This window comes from Gopherus flavomarginatus, chromosome 1, assembly GCF_025201925.1.
Source record: "Gopherus flavomarginatus isolate rGopFla2 chromosome 1, rGopFla2.mat.asm, whole genome shotgun sequence".
Lineage (NCBI taxonomy): Eukaryota > Metazoa > Chordata > Testudines > Testudinidae > Gopherus > Gopherus flavomarginatus.
Window position 1 is genome coordinate 16,104,986 of NC_066617.1, and position 27,842 is coordinate 16,132,827.

At 43.5% G+C, this 27,842-nt stretch overlaps 1 protein-coding gene across 1 annotated transcript in view; it reads left to right on the plus strand.

Moving 5' to 3' along the window:
• Positions 1-209: 209 nt before the first annotated feature.
• DHTKD1 (dehydrogenase E1 and transketolase domain containing 1) overlaps positions 210-27,842 on the plus strand; it is a 41,871-nt gene continuing 14,238 nt past the window's right edge. Inside the window, exons 1-10 of the mRNA XM_050936823.1 lie at positions 210-366; positions 3,054-3,209; positions 4,776-4,987; positions 8,363-8,557; positions 8,877-9,146; positions 18,014-18,185; positions 19,817-20,015; positions 20,994-21,306; positions 22,744-22,828; positions 23,954-24,093. Of these exons, the coding sequence (XP_050792780.1) occupies positions 210-366; positions 3,054-3,209; positions 4,776-4,987; positions 8,363-8,557; positions 8,877-9,146; positions 18,014-18,185; positions 19,817-20,015; positions 20,994-21,306; positions 22,744-22,828; positions 23,954-24,093 (1,899 nt within the window). The remainder of the gene's footprint in view (positions 367-3,053; positions 3,210-4,775; positions 4,988-8,362; positions 8,558-8,876; positions 9,147-18,013; positions 18,186-19,816; positions 20,016-20,993; positions 21,307-22,743; positions 22,829-23,953; positions 24,094-27,842) is intronic.

Sequence of the window (27,842 nt, forward strand, 5' to 3'; positions counted from 1 at the left end):
CGCCCCGCCCCCTTCAACCTATTTCCTTCCCCCTCCTCTCAACCATTTAACCCTCCCTCCTTCTATAAATGGCCCCTGCCCCTTTAAATTCCTGCTGGCGTGGGCGGGACTAACCGTTCTTCCGCTCGCCTGCGGGGCGCGCCAGGCCAATCCGTGCTGGGGGCGTCGGCCGCAGCCCCGCCCCCGCCTTGCCAGCCCAGCGGAGCGCGATGGCTGTGGCGGCGAGGAGGCTGGCGCTGGCCGGCCGGGCCTGGCCGCTGCGGCGCTGGTACCACACGGAGCGGGGGGTGTACGGCTACAAGCCCCGCAAGGCGGAGAGCGCGGTCGCCCCGGAGCCAAGCGGGGTCCGCGTGGGCGGCAGAGCAGGTGGGCGAGTCCTTCTGCCCCAGCGCGTGGGGTGCATCCGTCCGTCTGTCCGCCCCTGGCGGGGGGCACTGCGCTGTTCTAGTGGGGCGGCGGCCGTCCGTCCGCCCCTCTGGCTGTGCTAGGGTGACCAGACGCCAAATGTGAGAAATGGGGGGGAGGGGACTATGTGAGAAAAATCCCCAAATGTCAGGGACTGTCCCTGTAAAATCGGGACATCTGGTCACCCTAGTCTGTGCTGGGGTTGATTCACAGCCTTGTCTGTCTGTCCCTGTTGTATTTTGGGGAAGCGCTGTCTGTCAGTCCTGGTTCTGGAGGATGCATCCTTCTCCCCCGGAGTGGTCACTGTGTGTTGACTTCCTTCCCCGAGAACAGGGTCTGCCTTTGCCCACCGCCTCCTGAGGAGCTGTTGCTTAGGGTCTGTGAGCACTGCAAAGTGAAGGTGTGATTGTGGCCCAGGGTGAGCATACCCCTGTTAGCTTTAACTTGGGGCTAGCACGGGGAACAACAGCAGTGTAGACGTGGCGCCAGGGGCTTCAGCCTGGAGTAGCAACCCAAGTAGCTAGCAACATACCCAGGTTCTCTGGGGGCTTGCATTCTGGAGGCACAGTTTAGGTGAGTAAAGATATGCTTGAAAGGTGTGGGTGTAGTGTCCCCCTGCTTACCTGATGCTAGAGCCTTTCTACTCTCCAGGAAAAATTGCCAAGAAAGAGAGAGTGGGGAAGGACTCTGGCAAGGGGGAGGCAGAAGGGAAAGGCATGGGCAGTTCCCTGCAGCTGGAGCCCTTCCCGGCTGCAGGGAATATCTCCAGCAGCTGGGGGAGAAGTGTAGGAAAAGGCCCCGCCCCCCCCCCCCCCCCCCCAGTTCCCCACTAGTAGGGTTGCCAACCTCCCAGGATTGTCCTGTAATCCTGGGAGTTAAAAATTAATCTTTAATTAAAGATTTATGTCATGTGATGAAACCTCCAGGAATGCATCCAACCAAAAACGGGCAACCCTACTTGCTGTTGGACTCTTTCCATGATGTGGCAAGGAGCCTTTCTGTTCCCAGAGCCTTTGTTTTCCACAGTGAAAGGCTCTGGCATCAAGGAACTGCTAAAGCTTTTCCCTAGTTGTCTCCTTCCCTGTTCCCTTTTCCATGGGGAAAGACTCTGATGGGGGGCTGAGGGAGCTGAGGAGGCTCAGCCTTTCCCCTCTGCCTGTCCCCTGCCAGAGACTTTCCAGTAGAAAGCTTTTCCCTGCTGTCTCCCCACTACCAGAGCTCCTTCCTCCCCCCCCCCCAAAAAAAACCCAGTTCCATACTTCTCCCACCCACACCCAACAACCCTCCATCTTAATTCCCAGGCTCCTTCCCTCTCCCTCAGCTCCTCTGTTACTCCTGACTCCCCCAAGCCTGTGCACTGCCTCTGAGGGGTCTGGGAAATATGTCTGAGTAATTCATTTAAACTACAGCACACAGAGTTCTGTATTTATTTGTCTAGTAAGGAATCTCTTGGTCAAAAAAAATACCCGAATCTTTTTTTTTGTCTGTATTATTACAAACTTTTATTGGTGACAGGTATTTTGAAACAAATTACCAAAATAATTGAAACTGCAATGATTATATTGTGTTGTTTTGACAATTACAATATGCAGAATTTTAAAGTATTGTGTGCAGAATTTTTAATTTTGTGGTGCAGAATTCCCCTAGGAGTTATGCATGGAGTGACAGTGGCATAGAGAATACACTTAAAGTTTGTGGATGATACCAAGCTGGGAGGGTTGCAAGTGCTTTGGAGGATAAGATTAAAATTCAAAATGATTTGGATAAACTGGAGAAATGGTCTGAAGTAAATAGGATGAAATTCAAGAAGGACAAATGCAAAGTACTCCACTTAGGAAGGAAGTGCACACATACAAAATGGGAAATGACTGCCTAGGAAGAAGTACTGCGGAAGGGGATCTGGGGGTCATAGTGGACCACAAGCTAAATATCAGTCAACAGTGTAACACTCTTGCAAGAACGAACATCATTCTGGGATATATAAGCAGGAGTGTTTTTGTAAGCAAGGCATGAGAAGTAATTCTTCTGCTCTACTCCACATTGAAATAGCCTCAATTAGAGTATTGTGTCCAGTTCTGGGCGCCACATTTCAGAAAAGATGTGGAAAAATTGGAGAAAGTCCAGAGAAGAGCAACAAAAGGATTAAAGGCCTAGAAAACTTGACCTATGAGGAAAGATTGAAATTTTTTTGGTCCAGTCTGGAGAAGAGAAGACTGAGGGGGGACGTAACAGTTTTCAAGTACGTAAAATGTTGTTACAAGGAGAAAGAAGGTAAACTGTTGTCATTAATCTCTGAGAATAGGACAAGAAGCAATGGGTTTAAATTGCAGCAAGGGAAGTTTAGGATAGACATCAGGAAAAACCTCCTAACTGTCAGAATAGTTAAATATTGGAATAAATTGCCTAAGAGGTTGTGTAATCTCTGTCATTGGAGGTTTTTAAGGGCAAGTTAGATAGTCACCTGTCAGGGATGGTCTATAATACTTAGTCCTGGCATCAGTGCGAGGGACTGGACTAGATGACCTCTTGAGGTCTCTTCGAGTCCTATGATTGTGTGCAGGCCTGTATTCTGACCACTAAACTGATGCTATTAATAGGTTAGCAGTGCATGTGCTAAATTTGTTTTCTGTTTTCCCCTTTATATTTAGCTGATCATGGCCTTGCTCGTTTGGTAACTGCATACTGTGAACATGGCCACAAAGCTGCTAAAATTAACCCTTTGTTTGCTGGCCAAGCTGTGATGGACATGGTACCTGAAATTCGAGTGCTGACAGAAGTGCTTCAGGGACCTTTCAATACCACAGGTAAGTCTGCTTCCTGGTGCACAGCTGACTTGGGCCGTGTTTGGAATCTGTCAGACAAAGGAAATGGTTGAGCTTTTTCTTTTTCCTGTAGGATGAAAATGAGGTAATACTTCAACATTAGTATGGCAAACTGTCTTCATGGTTTTTGTTAAGGCTAAGGGATTTTAAGAGGTACGAACAGCTATGGATAGCAAAGAGAAAGTTTTCAGTATCAATCACAGCTAAAGCTGCAGTAACACCTTTAACTGAGGGAGCCGTCTAGCTGGAAATGCTGATAAGGGCATGGTCCTGTTTAGTTCAGAAATAACTCAAAATCCTCAGGCTAATCTACGCTTTTAGTTCCTGCCTATTTTAAAGTCTCTGCAAACATGCAAAAATTTAGGTCCTGGTCAGAAATTTGTGCCTCAGACCACTTCTAACTATATACTCATGGAAATTTAAGATGGAAAAGACTTGGTCATCTATTGCAGTGCAGGATTGTTTCCTGCAGCATTTGTTTTTTCTGGTGCTTTATCTAATCTGCCTTTAAGAGATGCTAACTCTGAAACTTCTACTGGGTCCTTCTGGAAGTTATTCCACAGCATCTCACTTCCTGGTAGATGTTTTCTAATATGCATTCAAAATTATAAATATTCTCAGTACAACACAGAAATTTATTGAAGGGGCCATTGCACGTTGTTCCTGTATTACCTAACAAAAGGCTGTCTATAATGGAACAGGTGGAAATGAGTGCTCCACCAGCTCTGCTGTTTCTGTTGCTTAGGCATTCAGAATCATATCCACTTCTCACTAATAATTTAGTCATCCATTAAAATGTTCTTATCCTAAATGATTGCCTGTGTGAAAGAGCCGGTTGGTGCATTGCTGTTTAGTGAGGCAGTTCTTGGGGAGAAAAACGTATTTTATCTTATCTGAATATAAATTCTTCTATTATACCAGTCACTGTGGCAGCTGAGTGCCCATCTTATAACATTTCCTGAAACCTCATAACTCATAGGTAACTCTGTAATTGTTAATGTAGCTTTCAGGTTACATATTAATAGTATACCATGTTCAACTACATTATAAAGCACTACAGTAACAGAGCCACTGTGGTCCAGTGGGTAGGGAACTGGTGTGAAAATCAGAAGACCTGGCTTCTCTTCCTGGCTCTACCACTAACTCATTGTTATCTTGCGTACAGAGAATCTGAGTGATCCCTCATTTTCCTCATCTGTGAAGTGGGTATGTCTGTATTGTATTGCACTAGTGCTTGGAGTCCCCAATAATCCATCAGAGTCTCATTGTGCTAGATGCTATACAATACGTAATAAAAAGACAGCTCTGACCGAAAAAGCTTACAGTAATACATACCATTCTTTGGAAGGTGTTCAGAGACCTCTGAATGAAAAGTGCTATAGATGTCTTAAGTGTTTTTAACACTGTAGTGTTTTTATAGAGATTCTTGAGACCTTTACTTTGAAATGAAGAGTGGAGGGACAGGACACAATTGTTTTTTTCAAATCATTAATCATATTGTTATTGCGTGTGTCTCCTTTCTTTCTTTCTTTTTTTTTGTCATCCCAGGGCTCCTGAACATGGGGAAGGAAGATGCTTCCTTAGAGGACGTGTTGACTTATCTTGACCACATATATTGTGGACATATTTCTATAGAAACAAGTCAGCTGTCAAGCTTGGAGGAGAGAGAATGGTTTGCTAAAAGGTTTGAGCAATTAAAACAGGAGGCCTTTACAACAGAAGAGAGAAAGCATTTGTCTAAAGTGATGCTAGAATCTCAGGTACATTGTATATCTTTATTTATATTACAGTAGTGCCTATAAGCCTCAGTCATGAACCAGGACCCATTGTGTTAGACACTGTATAGGCCTTGCTGGAGCCATAGGCATAATTAGCAGTATGAACCAAAAGCTGTGAACCAGAGTGGGCATGGCCTTGGTAGAACACTAGATGTCTGCTAACCAAGGAAGCACATTCCTGACCAGAGAGGATGGTACAAAAACACAGATTTCTCAGGTAACTACATAAACTCATTCCTTAGAAAAGATACAAGGACACGCTGACCCTTCATAAAGAAGAGGAGGGGATAACAGGATGATGGATTAGTATGTCTCATTCAAACGAGCAGGTGCAAGTATAAGGGTAACAACATCTGGAGAATAATAAGTAACTTGTTTCCTTTAATGTATAAAAGGGGAAGTCATAGGAGAGGCATCTTTATACTAGTGTAGGGGACAGCATCCTGGTGTGCTGGTTGAACTGGTACCTTGTTGCAGGCATATGTGTGTTTAATGTACCCATAGTTCCTATGGCACACTAGGAACGTGCTTTATTGACAGTAAACCTGGCCGACTGCCTTCACCACCAAACCGAGCCTGTGGGCTTTCTTATGAATAACATAAAGGTCTGCTGGATCAACATGCTGCACTGTTTGCTTGCAGCTGACACCAGAGCTCCAGGAACAGCAACACTAGTTGCATTAACAGTGCTGCAGTATCAGCAGCACTAACAAGGCACTACAAATACAAGGGGGAAAAACAACCACCCCTGCCCCCCCAACAGACTCTCTATACAATAAGCTTACAGTCTAAATATGCATGTGTTTGAGATGGGCAATACCTGTGATATCTGATGGATGCAATGTAGGAATGAAATCATTCTAGTTGGACGGAGTTGTTCACATTAAGTACAGCAGCAATTCTTAAAAGAAAACTGCAGTGCTTTACTCTGTTAGTTGCATGGGAAACAGTGAGGTATTGCTCTCAAGGAGACTTCAGGCACATGTGCTGCTGTCCCAGTGTCTGTTTCCCTTCCAGTTTCACCCTCCCTCTCTGTCAGTTGTTCCCCTCATCATCAGCTTCTAGTCAATCTCTCTCAACAGGGAATATTCTGGAAGAAAGCCCTTTATTTAGAGAGGAGGGTAGCTAAATGTGGGCATGATCAGAGTTCCGGTAGTGTTGATCTGACAAAATAGCTGGTTGGATAGCGCTGCCAAAGAGTTTGGCAAAGGAGCTCTTGTCTCATTCCCAGTGCGTTCTATAAGGGGCAGTGAAAGGCTCCCTCCTATGGCCCTGATCAAGTGCATGGGCTGAGTGTTTTGGGGGACTCTAGCCAAATATTTCCATAATGTAAAATTTTGTGCATTTTTTTCATTTTATTTTTTCTCTTCTTCATATAGTGGTACAAGAGTGTTTATATGAAGATTTCCCTGCTTTTGGCTTTTATGTGGCACAAATTTCTCTGTGCAAATGAGTGCTGTGTGCTTCGTTGCCTTCTCTTTTTTTAATGCAGTTGAAAGGCTTATTTCCCTCAATGGCTGTTTCATTAAGGAAATTAGTAATCTAGGGTTTTTTCTGACCTTACTGAAATCAATTGCAAATTTTCCTTTGGCTTCAGTAGTACCAGGATTGCCCTCACAGTCTAGAGAAGATTGTATAGGAAATTAAGTATCAGAGGGGTAGCCGTGTTAGTCTGGATCTGTAAAAGCAGCAAAGAATCCTGTGGCACCTTATAGACTAACAGACGTTTTGGAGCATGAGCTTTCGTGGGTGAATACCCACTTCTTCAGATGCATGTGGTGGAAATTTCCAGGGGCAGGTATATATATGCTAGCAAGCAAGCTAGAGATAACGAGGTCAGTTCAATCAGGGAGGATGAGGCCCTGTTCTAGCAGTTGAGGTGTGAAAACCAAGAGAGGAGAAACTGGTTCTGTAGTTGGCAAGCTTGAATGGCTTGCCAACTACAGAACCAGTTTCTCCTCTCTTGGTTTTCACACCTCAACTGCTAGAACAGGGCCTCATCCTCCCTGATTGAACTGACCTCGTTATCTCTAGCTTGCTTGCTAGCATATATATACCTGCCCCTGGAAATTTCCACCACATGCATCTGAAGAAGTGGGTATTCACCCACGAAAGCTCATGCTCCAAAACGTCTGTTAGTCTATAAGGTGCCACAGGATTCTTTACTGCTTGTATAGGAAATGTTGCTCCTGTTGCACTTTTGTGTGTATGTTTAAATACCAGCTGGCCAGACTCTGAGGCTGTTGCTCAATTAAATCTTCTCAATTACAGTCTTAGGCCATGTCTACACTATGTTGCTCAGGGGGTGTGTGTGTGTAAATCACCCCCCCCCCGAGTGACATAAATTGCACTGGCATAACTGGTAGTGCACACAGCGCTATGTTGGCAAGAGAGCTTCTCCCACTGACATAGCAACCGCCACTTGTTGGGGGTGATTTGATTATGTCTATGGGAGAGCTTTCTCCCATTGCTACAGAGCAGCTACACGTGAGATCATATAGTGACGCAGCTGCATTGGTACAGCTGTGCCACTGTAAGGTCTCTAGTATAGATGTATCTGGGTAAGGAATGGTTTCCCTAGCTTATGTTTGTCAGAGGGTGGAAATGAATGGCAGGAGAGAGATCACTTGATCATTTCCTATTAGGTTCACTCCCTCTGGGGCACCTGGTATTGGTCACTGTCGGTAGACAGGATACTGGGCTGGATGGACTTTTGGTCTGACCCAGTATGGTCCTTCTTTTGTTCTTATTTTTCAGTCCATAGTTGTAAACACTGCAGGAATTTGTTTACACTTTAAGGTTTCTCCAGAAACTTTGTTGCACAAAATTAGTGAGGGGGGAAAAACTAGACATAGAACTGAGTGTCTTTTCCTCTTCCTTTCCACCTCAGCAGTACTTGTGCCTGAGCACCCAGGGCCATGTATAATACTAATCTAAATAATATATTGAATATTGGATCAGAGGCTCTTTAAGGGGTTTACAAATGCTAACAAACTTAGTTTCCTAATGCCCCTGTGAAATAAGTAACTTTGTTAGTAACACCATTTAAAGATTGAACAAGTTGACTCTCTGTGCCACCCTCCACATTATCATGTTCTTCCTACACCTCCTGATGCATGCACGTGTTTTGGGGGGCGGGAAGGGGAGGAATGCGTGATCTCACACCCTAACATAAAACTAGGCACTGGCTGATCTCTCATTGTACTAAATTGGGTGTTGGTAGGTGAGAAAGGTCTGCTGAGGCGAGCTGGGGTTTTATCCAGATTTTATACACTGCGTAGAGTTGTGTAACCGGTGCTTTTATAGGAAGTCCAATATTGTGTTCAATGACTTGTAGTCATACTCTGTTTCTATCAGGAGTTTGACCGCTTCTTGGCCAACAAATTTGCCACAGTGAAACGATACAGTGGTGAAGGAGCAGAGAGCATGATGGGTTTTTTTCATGAATTGCTAAAGATGTGTGTGTACACTGGGGTGACAGACATCATTCTTGGAATGCCTCATCGAGGAAGGCTTAATTTCCTCACTGGGCTGCTTCAGTTTCCACCCGAGGTAAGGGACAGATTGGCTCACTGTTTACTCTGATTTTTGTGTAATAATAAGTTTATTTGACAAGAAAATATCTCATTGCCAGTGCTTGAGTACAAGTGATAGGTCAATTTATGTGAGCGCATACTTCTTCCTGCCATGGGTCATGCAGATCTCCTTGTGAAAATGCTTAGAGAATTGCAAGAAAAGGGCTTAAATGGCAGGGTCCAAAGGGTTATAGGACTTCACCCAAAGTGTGTGACTTAAAACAAACAAAAACATCTGCAAAATTTGTGACATAAATACAAATGTGCATTGCGTAACTAATCTTACTTCTATGCAGCTGATGTTCCGTAAAATGCGTGGCTTAAGTGAGTTTCCGGAGAATTCGCCAGCGATTGGGGATGTTCTGTCCCACCTGACATCCTCTGTAGATCTAGACTTCGGTTCACACCGCCCTCTGCATGTCACCATGTTGCCTAATCCATCACATCTAGAAGCAATTAATCCGGTGGCTGTTGGCAAGACACGCGGAAGACAACAGTCTCTTCTTGATGGAGATTACTCACTAGATAGTGCCGCACAACCTGGAGACAAAGTCATCTGCCTACAGGTACTTGGAGAGCTCAGTAACAAATCTTCCCAATGAGAGTAAAGTTTGTAAATCAGAGGAAAGGTGAAGAGGTAGGTTTATTCACTGTTAGAAAAAGGGAGATCTCCAGATGTCAATGCAGCTGGCATAGTTTTTAAGAATCCCAGTTTTAAGATTTCCAAGCCAACAATCTCTATCTGGATTTTTTCTAGTAGTCTTCCTGCTAGTAAGAATGCTTTGAAAGCTGCACACGTCTATTTTTCCAGCCATTTTGTCATTTTTGCAGTTTAAACTGTCATGCTTACCCATTGTTCCTAATCAGGGTGATTAGAGCTTGAAATAGAACCAAGCAGGAACCTTCAGTCTCCCAGCCGCTGGAAACATGTCCTTGGAGAAAATGAACAATAAACATTGCAGGGTGTATTATCCATTGGAGTATGTGGTTGTGGTTAGGGAGGTGTTGCAGCACTGTACTGTCCAAGTAAACCTTTCCTGGCTACCGAAAGGGGTTCTCTCTCCTTCAGAACTGCATCAAAATTGTGAAAAACTCTCAAAGTTAGTAAAGAGGGTTTTTTTTTTTTTCCTGCATTCTGTTGAGTCCACAACTGAGAACTCAGATCTTAGACTATTAGAAACTAGGATTAAATAGGAAACTGGGGAAGAACAGTTTCATGCCAAGAGAAATGTACATGGAGGATATTAGTGGGGAAATAATGGGAATTAAAGAAATGCCTCAGTTTGCTTCTGGAGAAGGAAATTGATGGACTGTTGGAAAAAACAGGAAAGAGAGGTTAAGATAATGCAAAAAAGATACTGTTGGGACTGGATGGCCTCATTCATGTTTCCAACAAAACAGTGCAGTTTTTTGCATTTGTTGAACTTTTTTGTTTTTGTTTCTTTTTAAACATGAAACTTACTTGCATTTTATTTGTTTGGCAAAAGATGTCTCTGAGCTTACTAGCCCGTTCCTCCCTTGCATTAGCTAGTGATCACTCTGGTGTGAAGTTCGGGTTCCAAATTGAACTGTGTAACCCTTCTTCGCACATTCTGCAAAACTGGCAACACTGTACAGTGTTCTACTGGATTGATGAAAATTGCACTTTTCCACCTGGAGTTTAGAGAGGATATGGAAAACTGTCTTGTTTGTGTGGCCTTTTTGTGATTCCTCTTCTTGTGGAGACAGTGGGGGAAGCGATCTCATAAATGTAAACAGGTGTAACGCTTTCCCCTCCTGCAAAACAGATGTTCAGGGAGCAACCAGGCCCTGTTTGTTTTTTGGTGTTTTCTGTTAAACTAGTATTGGTGTCGGATCTTCTACCCACTTCTGTGCAACACAAGCCAACTCTCATGTGGGGGATTGCTGTCAGGCTTAGTATAGCTTTGTTATATTGATGATCATGTGGTGTTTTTAGTAGGGGTTTGGGTCAGGCACTAAAAATAAAGTGAACATAGGACTACGGTGGTTATTGGTTGGGGACACTCAGCCAGTCAAGAGGGAGAAAATAGGTATAAAGCTCTTCTTCTTTCAAAATCTTGGTCTTAGAGCCTCACTTCAGACTTTTTGTTGCACAGCTCCCTGCAAGTTATTTCCTCTTCCCAGTGATGAGTGTAGAATGTCTCAAGGCTGGGTTGCTCTAGTTCTCTTTGCTCCTGTACTTTTGGTTAGGGACAATAGTGTTGGCAGCTGGCTCCTTCTCTCTGTTTTATGGCTGGCTATAGATGGTGAAAGGGAAGCAGTACAGCTAAAATGGCAGTGAGACTAACAGTCAACCCAGTTCTCCAAGGTCTCTAGATCTTCCTTCACAAAATTTCTGAATGAAGTTCTATATCCCAAGACTGTAAAAAGAGTCCATTTGGGAGCTCAACACCTGTAAGTATCCTCAGTACTTCTCCATCTCCTATGCCTGAGTTAGTTTTTTACCTCGCGTTCCTTGACTCCCTCTTTCATTGACACATGCTGTTTAAAGTCCATAAATATGGCCGCCTGATATGTATTTCATTCCAATATCATCATATGGACCATTTCTCATGTGTGGGATAAGCCTGGTGACATACCATTAGACGGCTGAGGTAACCTATAATATTCTCTGAAATATGATTATAAATGGCAGGGGGAGTTTCTGTCCATAGTGCAAGACTATAAAATACAATTATTGCTAGCATGGTTTGAGCTGTAGTCTGGACAGGTCATAAAGCACCTGGCATGAACCAGTATAGGAAATGAGAACTGGTCTAGATGGGCCACATTTCTGATCTGGTGTGAGAATTTGTTTTGAGTCCATGGTGGGCTTTTAGATATATATGTATGTATGGCCAAAGACTGGCGCGCATATATATATGTGTGTGTGTGTGTGTGTGTGTGTGTGTGTGTGTGTTGATTTAAATGTCTTGGGCCCATGGCTTGTGTGTCTTGTGGCTTCCACCCATCTACTTTTGTTTTGTTTTAAAGCTCTTTAAAGGATTTGTTTTTCCTGTAGTTGTATCTTCTTACCATGAATGCAGGGAATTCACCTCTAGTTAAGTTTAGTGATTTTTTTTTGTTTTGTGTTTTGTTAAACCAACTTCTATCTTCATCTCTTACTCTCCCAAAATCTCAACACAGTTGCGTTCTAACGTCAAGATATTTTGAGAAATTCTGTCCAAACCACAAGTGTGAGGAAAGGAAAAGACTCAGATGTCTGGAGCAGTTTTGAAATAGTTATCAATTTTATAAGAAGGGGGAAGGAAAATACAGCATAATCTTTTTTCATTCTATAATCAATCCTCTCTGAACTCGCCATCCACTGTAGTGGAAAAGATCAAACTTATGCAAGTTCTTGGGTATGGAACTCTAATCGTGTGCATGACTTTAGTTTTTTAATGATTCCTACTGTCTGGCCAGTTGACCTATCTCTCTGTAATCATCGCTCACTGACTGAGACTTAAGAATTTCCCATCTCTCTTCCTCAATTACTCTTCAGTAACTTCTGAAGGGGATGAAATTAAGGCTCAGACTATTATTGAAGACTGAGCTGATAAATAAGCAGTAGTGGCCTCCTGATCAGGCATCATCTAGAAACTAGTGACCAACCAGAGTAGTTGTGGGCCATAAGCAAACCCAACCAAAGGAAATGTCTGACCTGCAGGGCATTGTTTTAAACCTTGGAAATATTCTTAAGTTACAACATCCTCCCCCTCCCCCCCACCCAAAAAAAATTGACTCAAAATTTGCCATTGATAGAATAATCTTCACATTTCTCTAACTATTGTGAGCTTGTGGTGTGAGCACAGGTCTGTGAGCCAGACCTGCCCTTGACTTCTCTCTCCTTGAGCAAGGCATCTGTGGTCTGACTTTCAGTGGCACTGCACTCCCGCATATTCTTTTACTGTGGATTTCTCAGCATCTCTGAAAATCGGGCCATTAGCCTCTCTGTGCCTCAGGTTCCCCTTCCCCAAAGTAGGGGTTGTACCTGTTGTGAAGATTTAGTTAGCTGTGGTGATTTTAATTAGAAGAATACTTCTATGACAGGCCTTGGGAGGCAGGCCAGTCCTTGCCCACAGACAACCTGCCAACCTGAAGCATATTTTCACTAGCAACCACACACCACACCATAGTAACTCTAACTCAGGAACCAATCCATGCAACAAACCTCGATGCCAGCTCTGCCCACATACCTATACCAGCAACACCATCACAGGACCTAACCAGGTCAGCCACACCATCACCGATTCATTCACCTGCACGTCTACCAATGTAATATATGCCATCATGGGCCAGCAATGCTCCTCTATGTACATCAGCCAAACTGGACAGTCCCTATGTAAAAGGATAAATGGACACAAATCAGATATTAGGAATGACAATGTACAAAAACCTGTAGGAGAACACTTCAGTCTCCGTGGAGACACAATAGCAGATTTAAAGGTAGCCATCCTGCAGTAAAAAAAACCTTCAGGACCAGACTTCAAAGAGAAACTGCTGAGCTTCAGTTCATCTGCAAATTTGACGCCATCAGCTCAGGATTAAACAAAGACTGTGAATGGCTAGCCAACTACAAAAGCAGTTTCTTCTCCCTTGGTGTTCACATCTCAGTTGCTAGAACAGGGCCTCATCCTCCCTGATTGAACTAACCTCGTTATCTCTAGCCTGATTCTTGCTTGCATATTTATACCTGCCTCTGGAAATTTCCACTATATGCATCTGATGAAATGAGTATTCACCCATGAAAGCTTATGCTCCAATACGTTTGTTAGTCTATAAGGTGCCACAGAACTCTTGGCACTTCTATGACAGTGGTAGGTGACTACCATGGGAAAGAGATTTCAGTCCATCAGTTTTTAAATCTTAATTACAGCAATTAAAACATCAGCCAACATTATTTTATTCTTTTCTTCCTCAAATGTAATATGGAGGCTGCCAGAAAAATCCTGTACTACATTGCTGGGTGGTCTATATAAACTTATTTCTCCAGGAGTTTTACTGAAACAACTAGGTCTAGCCTATTCGTGTCAAGGTATTTCAAAGGACATCTTAGATTTGAGAAGCATATGAGACAATACATTCTTCCCCCCCCATCCCAGTACATTACAGGAGGATTCAAATGTCATGGGCAGAATTTAAAGTGATGCTCACATCTGATACCATTGAGGCTATTTCTTGTTTATCCCCTTAAATTTTGCCACCAGATTCCATTCCCCAGCTCCAGCCATCTCTTTTATACAAATAAATCCTTCCCTATCCCCATCCCCATGTCATACATGCCCTAATAGTTTATTTACCAGTAGGCGTTCTCCTGCCTTCTAATTTTTTCCATTTTTCTTTGGGGGTGGGGGGAATGGCTAAAGTAACTTCCCATGGAAGAGTCTCTGATTCCCTTCCATAGCCTAATCTCCTTGTCACCCACAATGTGCACTTTTTTCTTCCCTCCTTCTGAATAAAATGACCACTACGTAGTGAAACCTTCACTAAGGTTTTGTTTACACTAGCACTTTTGTTGGCAAAACTTTTGTCCGTCAGAGGTGTGAAAAAACACACCCCTGATTGATATAAGTGTTGCCGACTAAAGCGCCGGTATGGACAGTGCTGTGTCAGCGGGAGATGCTCTTCCGCTGACAACTTCTGCTGCTCATTGGGGGTGGCTTAATTATGCCAGTAGGAGAGCTCTCTCCTGCTGGCATAGAGTGGCTACACAGGAGACTTTGGAGCAGTATAGCTGTACTGCTGTAAGGACCATAGCACAGACATAGCCTGAGGGACCCACCTTCAGTAGAGACAGGAAGGATGGACCAATGGTTAGGGCATGAGCCTGGGGCTCAGGAGACCCAAATCAAATTTTCCGTTCTGCTACAGACTTCCTGTGTGACCGTGGGCAAGTCACTGTCTTTCTATGCTTCAGTTTTACAGATGGGGAATAATAGCATTTCTTCAGCTCACAGTGGTGTTGAGGCATTCAAGATTCCAAGGCAGTCAGACTCTATAGTAAGAGAGTGGGGCATATAAAATACCGTAAGTTAGATAACAGGCAGCCTCATGCCTTACATGACCCTTTGATGTAGTTTCCAATATAATCTGTATCCCCTTATTAAAATGTTGTTGTCTAGTTGAAGACTGGCCTGTGGTAGAATTCACCCTTTCTCTGGATATTTCTGAACCATGCCTGCCAGTGACAACTTATTTCAGAGGCTCATCAAAATGTTTCAGAAGAGCAAGTCCTTTGCCTTTGGAGTACACCAGATAGCACCAAGTATCTGATATTCAAAAACAAATAATCCTTGAGAAATGATCCCTTACAGCAGGCTTGCACAACTCATAAAGTGGCGAGGGCCACATTACTCCAAAGAAAACAGCTGAGGGCTGAAACCCCCGGGCCCTGCGGAAACACCCCCCACCCTCCAGGACCTCCCAGCCCTCTGGAAACGCCCCGCCCCAGCACTGCCCAGCCCTGCAGAAACAAAACCTCCTTCCCTAGCGCCGCCCCACCAAAACAGCTGTGGGCCAAAAAGGAAGGTTGGGGGTTGGGAGGTGATACTTGATTTTAAATCAACCAGGAGCTCCCAGCTGAAGAGGTGGCTGGGAGCTGTCAGGGGCAAATTAAAGGGCCCAGGGCTCCGGTGGCTGGGGGAACCTGGAGCTTTGTGGGGCTGGGGCAGGGATTTAAAGGGCCCAGAGCTCCTGCCGCTGAGGGGAGCCCGAGCCCTTTAAATTCCAGCCCCAGCCCATCTGCTGGAGCCGCGGCCGGGATTCAAAGGGCTCTGGGCTGCCTGCAGCCACGGGGAGCCCTGAGCCCTTTAAATCTCAACCGCCACTGGGAATCTCTGCAGGCAGCTCAGAGCCTTTTGAATCCCGGCCACGGCTGGGATTTAAAGGGCTCTGGGCTGCCTGCAGCTGCGGGCAGCCCCAGAGCCCTATGAATCCCGGCTGCGGGCCGCACAATGAGCCTCCACGGGCCACATGCGGCCTGTGGGCTGTATGTTGTGCAGGCCTGCCTTAGTGTGTCTCATTCCCTTCCTGTCCATTTCCAATCACAGAAGCTGAGCATTTTTTTCTCCAGTCAATGTGCTCTGGAGTTCTCAGATACAAAGTATAAATTAACACCAAAGTACACATAAGAGAAGTTTTGCTATTGGAGGAATTCTGCGCAAAAAAATAAATAAATTCTGTGCACAGTGTTTTAAAACGGTGCATATTTTATTTTGTCAAAATAACACAATATAATTATGCTCCCACTGGCAGCTTGGGCTCCCGCTGGCAGCCCTGGGCAGGTGGGGGGGAATCACAAGTTCTGTGTGGAACATTAATTTTGCGCAAATTCTGCGTTGTGCAGTACCACAGAATTTCAGCAGGAGTTAAATTTGCTTGCAAGGTGGAGTTGCTGCCTTCCTTGGTAGTAGAGGAGGGAGCACTCTGCTTTTCATGCTCCTGGTGCGCAGATTGTAGAAGCCTTTTTCTGTAGCAATAATTCATTGTCAGAGCTGTCTGTGGAAGACCCTTGTTAAAATATTAGCATCAAGATCCTTGAGTATAACTTGGTTCAACCTTTAGTTAAGATTATTAAGCAACTTGCTGGTGCACTGAGTGATTGTTCATCATGAGTTTCACTATTCATGTGCCTTAAATGGACTGGAAGACCCAAAAAGCTTTTTCTTCAGTAGAATGAAATGTCATGGCTGGAGGCTAGCTGGCTACTGAGGGGGGGAAGATTTAAGTAGAAAGAGGGCATGAGACTTAAATTCTCAAATGTCCTGTAACCTTGTGTGCTAGGTTCTGAGGAGCCTTTTTCAGTGACACACTCTGAAGGTCTTAAGAAAATACCAGAGCATTGGCCGACAAGCCTCTTAAGTTGCTTTAGTGTGTGTACTGGAATGAAGCTGGTGCTATTGAGTGGGACCATGCAAAATGGAGGCTTTTGGAGAGCAGCAAAACAGCTGGAGCGAGAAGTGAAATCCTTTCTGATGCCAGAAACTTGCCACGGTTCATTTCTAAATACGCAGAGGGAGTGTCATGGTCAGGAGTGGAAATGGGACTGAATGCTTAGGGTCTCTCTTGTAATGAGTAATCCTGCTTATCTGTGGTGCGTGCTTGTAAAGGTGAACTGAAAAGTTTTATTAGAACTATTTAAAATCTGGAGGTTTCATGTCACCGTGGCTTCATATGCGCATTCTCTTCAATTTTGTTGTGGCTGGATTTATATCTATAGAGCAGGGGTAGGCAACCTATGGCACGTGTGCTGAAGGTGGCACGCAAGCTGATTTTCAGTGGCACTCTCACTGCCAGAGTCCTGGCCACCGGTCCGGGGGGCTCTGCATTTTAATTTAATTTTAAATGAAGCTTCTTAAACATTTTAAAAGCCTTATTTACTTTACATACAACAATAATTTAGTTATATATTATAGACTTAGAGAAAGAGACCTTCTAAAAACATTGAAATGTATTACTGGCATGCGAAACCTTAAATTAGAGTGAATAAATGAAGCCTCGGCACACCACTTCTGAAAGGTTGCCGACACCTGCTATGAGTATCAGTCGAGTCCTGAGACTGTAAACCCTCAATCTGAAGGTAAGACTCTCACCTGGCTTTACCTAGCTGCTTGATAAAGCTTCTAATCTTTAATGATTTTGACTAGAGAGAGACTTTAATAGAACCACAGTCTGAATCACCCTGAACTCTGAGGAAGTTTGGTTTCAAGCTCTGCAACTAAAGACAGTCTCTAGTTTCAATGCAGACCCATAATTGAGCCAAGTGTCTTCAACTTTTTAAAAAAACCTGGGCTGTTTGTAACTTATTTATTAAAAAAGTTTCTTCAAATATGTTTTTAATTGTATTTTTAGGGTCTTCAGTAGCTCTCAATCCCTTTTAAAAACCTTTTTATCTTACTTCTAAATACTTCACTTATGTTTTTCATCCCTTTTTTATCCTTTCTCCGTATTTCTATCCTCTGCCTTTATTTACTGAAGTGTAGACAGACAGAAGCCATGTATACTTGGGCCTGCAATGTTTGTTTTTTGGTGGCAGGGCAGTGTATCATATGGTGACTGGCTTATTTTTGTTCTCTGATCTTTTACTGAAAATCTACTGCAGACTACTGACTGTCATTGTTACAGTTGGCCTACCATGTTAGGTTATAATGCTGTGTGTAATAGTAAAGTCTATTTTAAGAGATTATAGGTTTGCTCCAAGCAGATAAGAGTTCAGCCAATACATGCACAGTTGCTGGCCGTGACTTTTCACTGGAGTTAAGATTATATAAAATCTGTTAAATTAATCTGGGAGTGAGTGGCTGGTATTAATGGGGCTAGATGATCACTCTGAAAGATCTTCTATAATGGATTTTTTTTTCCTCTCATTGTGACACCTCTCTTTCAGCAATGGCTGTTAACAAATCCTTTTCTGTCTCCCTCTATAATTTAGGTTCATGGTGATGCTGCTTTCTCTGGTCAAGGGATTGTTCCTGAAACGTTGACACTCTCTAATCTCCCACATTTCAGAGTTGGTGGAAGCATCCATTTGATTGTTAATAATCAGCTGGGTTACACCACTCCTCCAGAGCGAGGAAGATCGTCGCTATACTGTAGCGATATTGGTATGTGTAAAAGAGTCACCAGACAAGTGGTTATGTAACCTGTGTAAAATAAATTTAAACTCCAGTGTAAATGTCAAGTACAAGTTCCTCTTTTGGTTTTCACAGCTAGTGTTCATGTATCCCAGGGAATCTTTTTCCACACTTATGATGAATTAGGTAAATTGGACTTGTTAATAGATACACTTTTTGCTAATAATAATTTAAACATACAAAATTTTCATGTACTTCATGACAAAGATTTAATAGCAGAGAAAATTTACATGGTATTTTTACAGAATGTTAACGAGGTTATTGTGAAGCTTTATCAGTAACAAACTTGAATTTGACAAGTGTTTCAAGTATGTTTTGTGATGTAGTATGAGACATTATTGCTGATTCATTTGAATTCAACAAACATTTTTTTTAAATACAGTGGGTCTCTGAAGCATTGACTTACCAAGGTTCTACTGTATGACTGTATCTTGGTTGTGATAGTAGTGTAACTGGTGGACTTGTGTGTTCAAAGAAGTGGTTGAAATATGAGGTTGATGCCACTACTTGAATAAGGTCAACAAAGGCTCTTTGTCTGATTTATCTTTGTTCACAAATCTGCTTTGATTAGCTAGATTGTATATGCTTTATCCTTCCCATGTATGTAGATGTAATTATATCCCCCTACAACTAAAAGCATATTAATGTCTTAGGCGTTTCACACTAAATCTTTGTTTCATGGCTTTAGCAAACCAGATGTTATAGGGTGGACCCATGATAGCTGATAGGGAAAGCAAATTGCATTTCATTTTCTCCCTGCATTGGTTTTGTGGCTCACATCTCTAGATTTCCTTTCCCTGTTGTGTATTGGTTGTGATGTGGTTTATTATCCGTTTGTCCCTGGAGGGTGATCAGGTCAGAGAAATGTGGTATTCTATGTGGAGAGGAAAAAAATTCACCAGACGGGCCAGGGAAATAGCTGGAGCATGTACTTCCTTTTATATGTTCCAGGAAAGTTAAGAAGCCAATAGCTGGGAACTAGGTGATTTGCTGCCTAGACAGTCTAGTGGCCACACAGAGGGAAGGGAACTCTAATGTGAGTTTGGGGTTTTCTTCTGCTTATTTGAGAAGACTTTAATTCTGACAAACCTGTCCAGGGTCTGCTGGGAGCAACCTAGCATGAGTGGATTAGGGGAAGGACTGCTTCTGACCAAGGAAATGCTGTATAGATTTCAGATAAACCCTGCTTCAAGTTGAAAACTGTATTTTGTTTCTCTTCTGGAGCAAGATGCAACCAAAAGACTGCCAGCCTGTGTGGGCTTTAATTTCCATCCAGAATGAGAGGATCCAGGGACTGCGTGCACAAAACCTGTTAGAAGCTTTCCTTCACTCTGGAACCATACTGTGGACCCATCTGCATACATGCACAGGGTCGAGGCAATGGTAACAACCAAAAAAGACTCTTCTCCCTGGTCACATTGACAGGCTGTCTCTGGATTTTTTTGGCCTCTCTCAGATGCACTGAGCAGAGATCACATGCTGGATTCCAGTGAGCATATCCCATGTGCTCATTCGCCTGTAATTGCAAAGGGTAGGGAGCACTTTGTTCGATCTCGCCGTAAGTTTGACTCATAAATCCATATTTCTGAATTTCTATTCAGGTAAGATAATTGGGTGTGCAGTTATCCATGTAAATGGTGACGATGCTGAAGAAGTCATCAGAGCGACGCGATTAGCTGTTGAATACCAGCGCCGCTTCCGCAGGGATGTGATTGTAGACTTGCTGTGCTACAGACAGTGGGGCCACAATGAACTCGATGAGCCATTCTTCACCAACCCCAGCATGTATAAAATCATCAGGTAGGTTAATGCTAGCAAAGGAAGGTGTATATAACTCATGCTTAAACCAGCTTCAGTAATGATCAGTTTATCCTCAATGTTAACAGAAGCCTTTATATGAAATTTAAGGTCCTTGTTTACACAAGCACATTCTGTCCTGCTGTCAGCAATGGTGCACCAGCATCTGTGTTTACAGCAGGGTAAGTACTAGTGTGGCCATGGCTGTGCTCTTTGGAGCACACTGTCAAGACATCTTGCATATTAAAGAAAGACTGGGCATTACTGATGATGGTGTTAGTGCTTGAATATGCAGTTTGATGCCCCTTTAAGAACAAGTTAATATATTCCATCTGCATTTTAAAACTTCCCAATAGCTATTGGTTTGGCCTTTGCTCATCAGCATCTGTGGAGTTCAGGACACAGACAACTGGTTGGGGAGGGTTTGCAGATCAGGGCTGATGGCCATTGGCAGAGCTGTGTGGGGAAAGCTTGCACAGTGCCTGCGTAAGCTGGTTCCTGCCAGTTCAGCTAGATCTTCTCTTTTATGAGCACTAAAACTTACCCTAATTTTATCCCCACTCCAAAAAAGAATGTTTTTTCAAAATGTGCTAGCCGGTATATTCTGGCACTTCAGATGGAGTGTGCATGCAGTGTTTACATTGGTGGAAGAGAATACTTAGATTCCTTGTCTGAGCTCAATTTGCTTTGAGTTAATCATTATTAGGGTGCGACTCTAATTGTGAGTCTTTCTTTTTGACCATCGCTGCCAGTTACAGATGCGTCTCCAATAATAAACAATATAGCACACGTTGTCCTGGAGAATTTCAGTCCCTTACTTTTTGGAGGGCCGCCATCTGAATGATTGTAACCCAGCAGATCATTCACTCCAGTTCTTGGAATGAGCTTATACTGCCATCTGGCAGGAACAGGGTTGTATTTCCTTGTCACTACAGTGGTGGTACAGTGTACATGTATGGGGTTTGACTTCCTCCCTGACAGATCCCGTAAGAGTATCCCAGACATGTATGCAGAGCGTCTAATAGCCAATGGGCTCATGACTGAGGATGAGGTATTGGAGATAAAGACTTCATATTACTCCAAGCTGAATGATCATCTAGCCAACATGATGATGTATAGCCCCCCTTCGACCAACCTGCAAGCTCACTGGAGTGGCATGGTGGAACCCTCTGCTAGGATCACCATTTGGGACACAGGCCTGCCTGTGCCACTTCTGCAGTTCATCGGCATCAAGTCTGTGGAGGTGCCTGAAGAGCTCCAGATGCACAGTCATCTTTTGAGGACGCATGTACAGGTCTGTAAGGCTTAATGTTGTTCAACTTCTTATTCCATAGCTCAAAAAAAAAACAAACAAAAAACCAAGACCTGTTAGAGGAGAAATCTGACAAAGCATGCAACTAAAGAACAACAGAGTCGTCTTGTAAAAGAAATTTTCCATGATGAGGCTGATTTGAGCTTTGCAAGGATTGAACCACTTTTTGTGTGTGTGAGAAATAGAGTAATCTCCCAAAAATTACAGCACTTTTTTTTTTTTTTTGATAGAAGAAAAAGCATTCAAAGAACTTGGCTTAGGTCTTTTTAAAACATTCTTAAGTACAATAAAAACTTATCTTATGGGAGACTGTCTCAAGGATTGGTAAAGGAATATAGAGTCTATTACCTATGTCCCCAGGATGAATGCACCAGGTTGTTGATTACTAATATTTGATTACTGGTAAGTTGTTGGTTTTAAATTTATTTTGTTAACTGAGTTCTAAGCGAATGCATCCACATAACAAACTTATTGGCGTCGGTTGGCCCTTGATAGGCAGTCTTAGAGAGGCCAAGAGTTGAATGGGTGGGAAGACTGACCTAGCCTACCTCCCTCCACATCTGGGTGCATGTTGGAAGGGCAGTGTTTTGGAGAACATTTTGCATCATTGCTGTCTAATCTGTTTTATAGATTGATAGCTCTGGAGACTGGAAATCTTCCATCTGGCATCTTTCCCCAGCACTAACTACATAAACAAAAAACTGTGATATTAAAAGCATAGCCTGTGCTCCAAGGAGTTTAAAATCTAGGTTCTGCAATTGGATGCATGATTCACTGATGATCTGCATGGACACACGTGTCCACCACATGGAACTGATTGCAGGATTGGGGCCTAAGGTGACTGTCAGTGAGTGGCCTCCTCCCAGGTATTCCCTGGTGGCCTGCAAGTGCCCTACCACCTGATTTTCTGCTCTTGATTCCTTAATAAACTCAAAAGGGCTCTATCAAGTCCAATATCAGCCGTCCTTTAGAGTACAGTTTGAACTTAAAGTTCAAAAATAAACACAAGTCTTCCCTCCAGCAGTCAGCTGGGCACAGCCCCAAACTCCCTTGGTGTTTCAGGGTCCTTCTTGCCTTAGCAGGCTATTCCCAGCTGGAGCAGTTCTCCTGAGCTCAGGGCCTTCCCTCCAGGAGCCTCTCACTCTGATGCTAAAGGGGAGTCACCTGGTCCGTACCCAGCTGGCTCTAATTAAACCTCACAGCTCATCCCAGATCTGGCAGACAGGGCTAATTGTACGGACCTGACAAGCTCCAGGCTGCCAGTTCTTAAAGGGGCAAGCCCCTCTATTATAGTGACTAATAAAACTTCGGAGGTGTTGCTCTGTGTATTTTTCTAGCTATCTCGGTTGATCAGTAACATCTGATGAGGTGCAAAATGACACAGCTAAATCACTGATCTACTTTTCTAAAAATATTCAGGCAAGAATACAGAAAGTGAAGGAAGGAACGAAGTTGGACTGGGCTACAGCTGAAACGTTAGCTTTTGGTTCACTACTCAGCCAAGGTAAGAGGCAACTAGACAGCAGATAGTATAACATGTTGCTTCAATAACAATCAAATATGCCATAAGACTTCTCTAATATATCTCATGATCAATTCCAAGTGTTGTGACTATATTAAAGCCCAATAAAGGAGCATCTTTATTCCAATAAAAAGGCAACTGTGACCTCCTTGTGCCACTTATACTTGTAGGTTAGATACTAGTGGGTCCAAGGGGTAAAGCCCTGTTTCACTGAAACATATATTCTTGTGCTTAAAGCTAAGCATGTGAGTAGTCCCATTGACATAAATGGGACTACTCATAAGTAGATGTGTAACTTGAAGTGTAAGACTGAATTTTTCACCTCCTAGGCCTGCATTCAGGTTTGTATTACATTGCATACAGGGCACATGCATTTTGTGGTTTGCTTCCGGCTTCATGTACACTTATTAACATTACAAAATAGCTAAGCAGTTTGTCACTAGTGGAGGTCTCTGCTCAAGAGCATCGAGTTCTAAAGTAGAAGGCAGATATCAGTACAAATTTTTCTTCCACCACATAAGTAAACTAACAGTAATTTTAATCATTGATAGTAAATTTGATGCTTTACCATCACAGAAGTAATCTCAGTACTCTTTTTAAGATTCTCATGCAGACACAAACTAAAAACAGTTCAAACACATCGATCTAGGTATTTACATGGGAGTGGTGCAGAGAGCATGCTGAGCCTTAATAGAAGGGGTGTGTGTCTGTCTGTCTGTCTGTCTTTGAAGGAGAGGAATAAGGTTTGGCCCAAGAGAACTAGAGATGTTTGGTAGAAGAGTGAGGAGTGGAGTGGAAGAAGATATAAAATATAAGAATGGTAGAAAGGATACCTAGGGAGTTAAGAAACAAGCTTTGCAAAAAAGCATTGGGAGTGCTGGGGGAGAAGGGAGAAATGAGTACAGGGATGTGTAAGCAAGAGTGGAGTTGCACAGAGCCCTGGTGATTAGAAAAAGAAGCTTGAATTTGATATGCTTGATAAGGAGAAACCAGAGAGGATTTTGAAGAGGGAAGTGATACTGTTGAATAAGGAGCAGTTATCACTAGTAGCCTCTACCTTTTATGACTTTGATTATTTAAGGTTACTTTGTTTCTTGCTTGATAAAGGGTTTAATATCCGACTAAGTGGTCAGGATGTTGGCAGAGGAACATTCAGCCAACGACATGCAATGCTGGTTTGCCAAGAGACAGATGAAACCTATATCCCGCTGAATCATCTGTCTCCGGATCAGAAAGGCTTTCTAGAGGTATGGTATATGCTTTATAGAGCAGATCACTTGTCCGTGACTTTGCATTGTTATAATAATTTGCAGGTAACACATTTTGGGAAGCAAAACTTGCTTCTCAAAGGTGGATAACTTGCCATTCTATAAATGGGGAGCCTGAGCCTCAGAAATGAATTGGGTTGCCCGAGGTCACACAATAAGCCAAAGTGCGAGTTGGGAATAGAAAGAACAATTACTTACCGTATAATAGCTGGTTCTTCAAGATGTGTTGTCCCTGTGGATTCCACTTTCAGTGCACCTCCACTCCCATGCCTATGAGATCAGATTATTTTGGCCAATAGTGTCTGTTGGAGCAATGCTTGTGTCCGAGATGTCTTCTTGCACCCCCCACCCTGCAAAACAAGGTAATAATTGAGGCTATATTTATGTCACAGAGGTCATGGAAGTCACGGAATCCATGACTTCTAGAGACTTTTTGTGACATTCTCCACTTCAGCCCCTGGGGCTGCAGGACTCAGGAGCTGGCGGCCAGCGGGGAGCTAGCAGGGTTTGGGCAATGAGCGACTTTCTGTGGTGGGTGGGGGATGCCTCGAGTGAGCGGGTGGGGGTGGCCTATTTTTTTCTCTTTGGGAGATATGGTCACTCTGCAGCTTCCAGCTGCCGTGGGCAGAGGGGGGAACCCCACAGCTCCCAACCACCACTGTGGTGGGGAAAATCATGGAGCCACAGCAGCAGAAGTCACAGACAGGTCACAGCTTCTGTGAATTTTTGTTTATTGATTGTGACCTGTCCATGACTTTTACTAAAAATAACCATGACAAAATCTTAGCCTGAGTCACAATAGAAGGCCTTGCCCCACCATACCTCAGTTCCTTTGCTGGAGCAGAATGTCAGAAGTATGACTCTGTAGTAGCTGGGAAGGAGCCTGGTATGTAGAAATCTATGCGGACAACACATCTACAAGAAACTTACCTTGCATTAACTTGCAGTTGTTCATTCTTCAAGTGATTGTCCACATAGACTCTCTACTCTTGGTGACTAACAGTTATATGTTTGGTCAGAGTGGGGTAGTAGGAGTCCCAGTTAAGCAAGGATAGTAGGACAGCCCTACCAAAAGAGATCTAATCTGAAAGCCTCTACCAAAGAGTAGTGTCCAGTGCATGTGTCAGCTGGGCACCACATAACTGCCTTGCAGATTTCCAGAATAGGGACACTCTTCAAACAAACAGCAGAGGCTGCCTGAGCTGTAGTGGAAAAAGTTCCAATATAGCTTAATGTATCTATCCTGATTAATTCATAACATGTCCTCATGCAGATAGATTATCCCTAAGGCGATATTGCCTGTCCATTAATGCTTTCTGCAAAGGCTACAAACAGTCTAGATGTGTTCCTGGATGGTTTTGTCTTAATACATCAGGTGTTACATTCTCTGGGGTGCAGGAAGTTTTGAGGAAGAAAACTAGGAGCTGGCGAATATAAATTGGTTTGCATGGAATTCTGAAACAATTTTGGGCAGGAACTTGAACTGAGACCTGAGAGTAACTTTATCCTTAAGAAATACTGGGTAAGGGGGCCCACCCTGAAGTCCTGAATCTCTCCTATCCTCTGAGCTAATGTAATGGCTATTAAAGGCAGTCTTCATAGATTGTGGTAAATGGAACAGGTGGCTAAGGACTCAGATGGGGAATCTGTCAACTCTGCTAATACTATATTGAGGTCCCAAGGGGGAGAGAGTTCCCAAACTGAGGGGAAAAAAACTTGAATAAGGCCCTTAAGGAGCCTTGCCACAGTAGGGTAGAGAACAGTATGGCCCTGAATAGGAGGGCAGTGTGCAGATGTAGCTTCTAGATGATGCTGATACTAGCCCTAAAACAATCTGGACTGTAAATAGCCCAGTATTGCTGAAATGAATGTAGTCCGGTAAGACAGCTAGTGCTGAGATGCCTAGATAGACAACCTCTTCCACTTAAAAAGCAAAGTCAGCTTGAGGCTTTCCTGCTTTAGAGCAGAATTTTCTGAACTTTAAGCAGCTTCTTTCAATGGATGTCATGTAGCCAGCATCAGGTGTAACAGTCCTGGGTCCAGGTGCAGGATCTAACAACTGTTCTGAATGACTGCTAGGTTGAGCAGTAAGGTGATTGGGGGCTGAACTGAGAGATTGTCAGATCCAAATAACAGAACTGTCCAGCACATGCTGGAGCTATTATGATTCAGAATTTGAGACCAGAAGGGACTTTTAGATTATCTAGTATGACCTATATAGCACAGGCCATTAACATTTCACTCCATTACCCCTGTACTAAGCCCAATAACTAGTGTTTGAGTAAAGCACATCCTCCAGAAAGGCATCCAGTCTTATAGGAAGACATCAAGAGAGGGAGGGATCCACCACTTACCTTGATGGTTTGTTCCATTGGTTTATCACTCTCACTGTTTAAAAAGGAAAAAAAAATTTTACCTCATTTGAATTTGTCTGGCTTCAGCTTCCATCTGTTGGTTCTTATTTTGTCTTTCTCCGCTAGATAAGAGGCCATTAGTATTCAGTATTTTCTCCATATGAAGGTACTTACATACTGTGAGAGGTGAATTGATTAATCATCTTTTTGATAGACTAAACAGACTTTTAGAGCTCAATCATTGTAATAATTAGTCCCGTGTCTTGTCTTGGTTTCCTCAGAACCCTTGGTATTGTGGGAATTGGCACAAAGGCATACATCAGTCCCAGAGTACTAGGGATATGAGAGGTATCTGTCGAAGCCTGGGCTAAAACCCCCTCTGGAACAGAATGTTTGACACCTGGTCTGGTCTGTGGCAAATAGGTCTATTTCTAGGAATTGCCTCTTGCGAAAGGCATTCTGCAGGACTGAGTCTGTCTCAGAACGGTCTGCTGGGTTGTTCTCCTAATGTGTTTTTGAAGGCTGGAAAGGTGCAGAGCTACTGATGAGATTTGATTTGGAATGCACCAAGTCCAGAGCCAAGTAGTCTCTGCTTTGTCAGACCATCATGCGTGATTGTGGTGTTATCTGTCAACACTTGGTTTATGGATCTATGGAGAAGAGGTAGGAACAGTTTGCATGGCAAACAGATGGCTCTGAGCTCTAGGATGCTTATGTGAAGAGGAGCTTCCTGAAGGGACCATGGGCCCTGAGTTCAGAGATGATCTAGGGGAATTCCCCATCGCTCAGTGGGAGATCTGTCGTCAGAGTCTTGGTAGGCAGAGGTGCAGAGAATCTCTGCATGCCTAAAAATGCTTTTTTCACCAGATTAACAAAAAGACTTGAGTCCACAACCATCATTTCCATATGATATCTACTGGGTAGATACACTAATGTCAGCCACCCTTGCATGGAGGATAGGGGAATTTTAGCAAACTCTGTCACACAGCCATGAGACCATGTGTCACGGAAGTCTGAGGCATGCTCTTAGTGATTGCTTTGGTGAGGTTTACTATTGTCAGGAATCTTTCTGTGGAAGATAAACTCTCGCTGACCTGGAATTTAGCACTGCTCCTATGCACTGTGTGCTTTGAGTCAGAATTAGTGTGGACTTCTTTCTGTTGACTGTCAGGGCCCATGAAGTAAAGAGCTTTAAAATTACTTGGATCAAAGTGGTCATCTGTGGGGTTTATCTTCCTCAAACCAGCCAGTCTTTGAGGTATGTGTAGACCTGTCTTCCCTGCTTCCTTAGGTGAGCTGCCACAACTGCCAAGCCCTTCGTAAATACCTCTGATGCTGTTGAGAGACCAGAGGTCACTATCCTATACTAGTAAT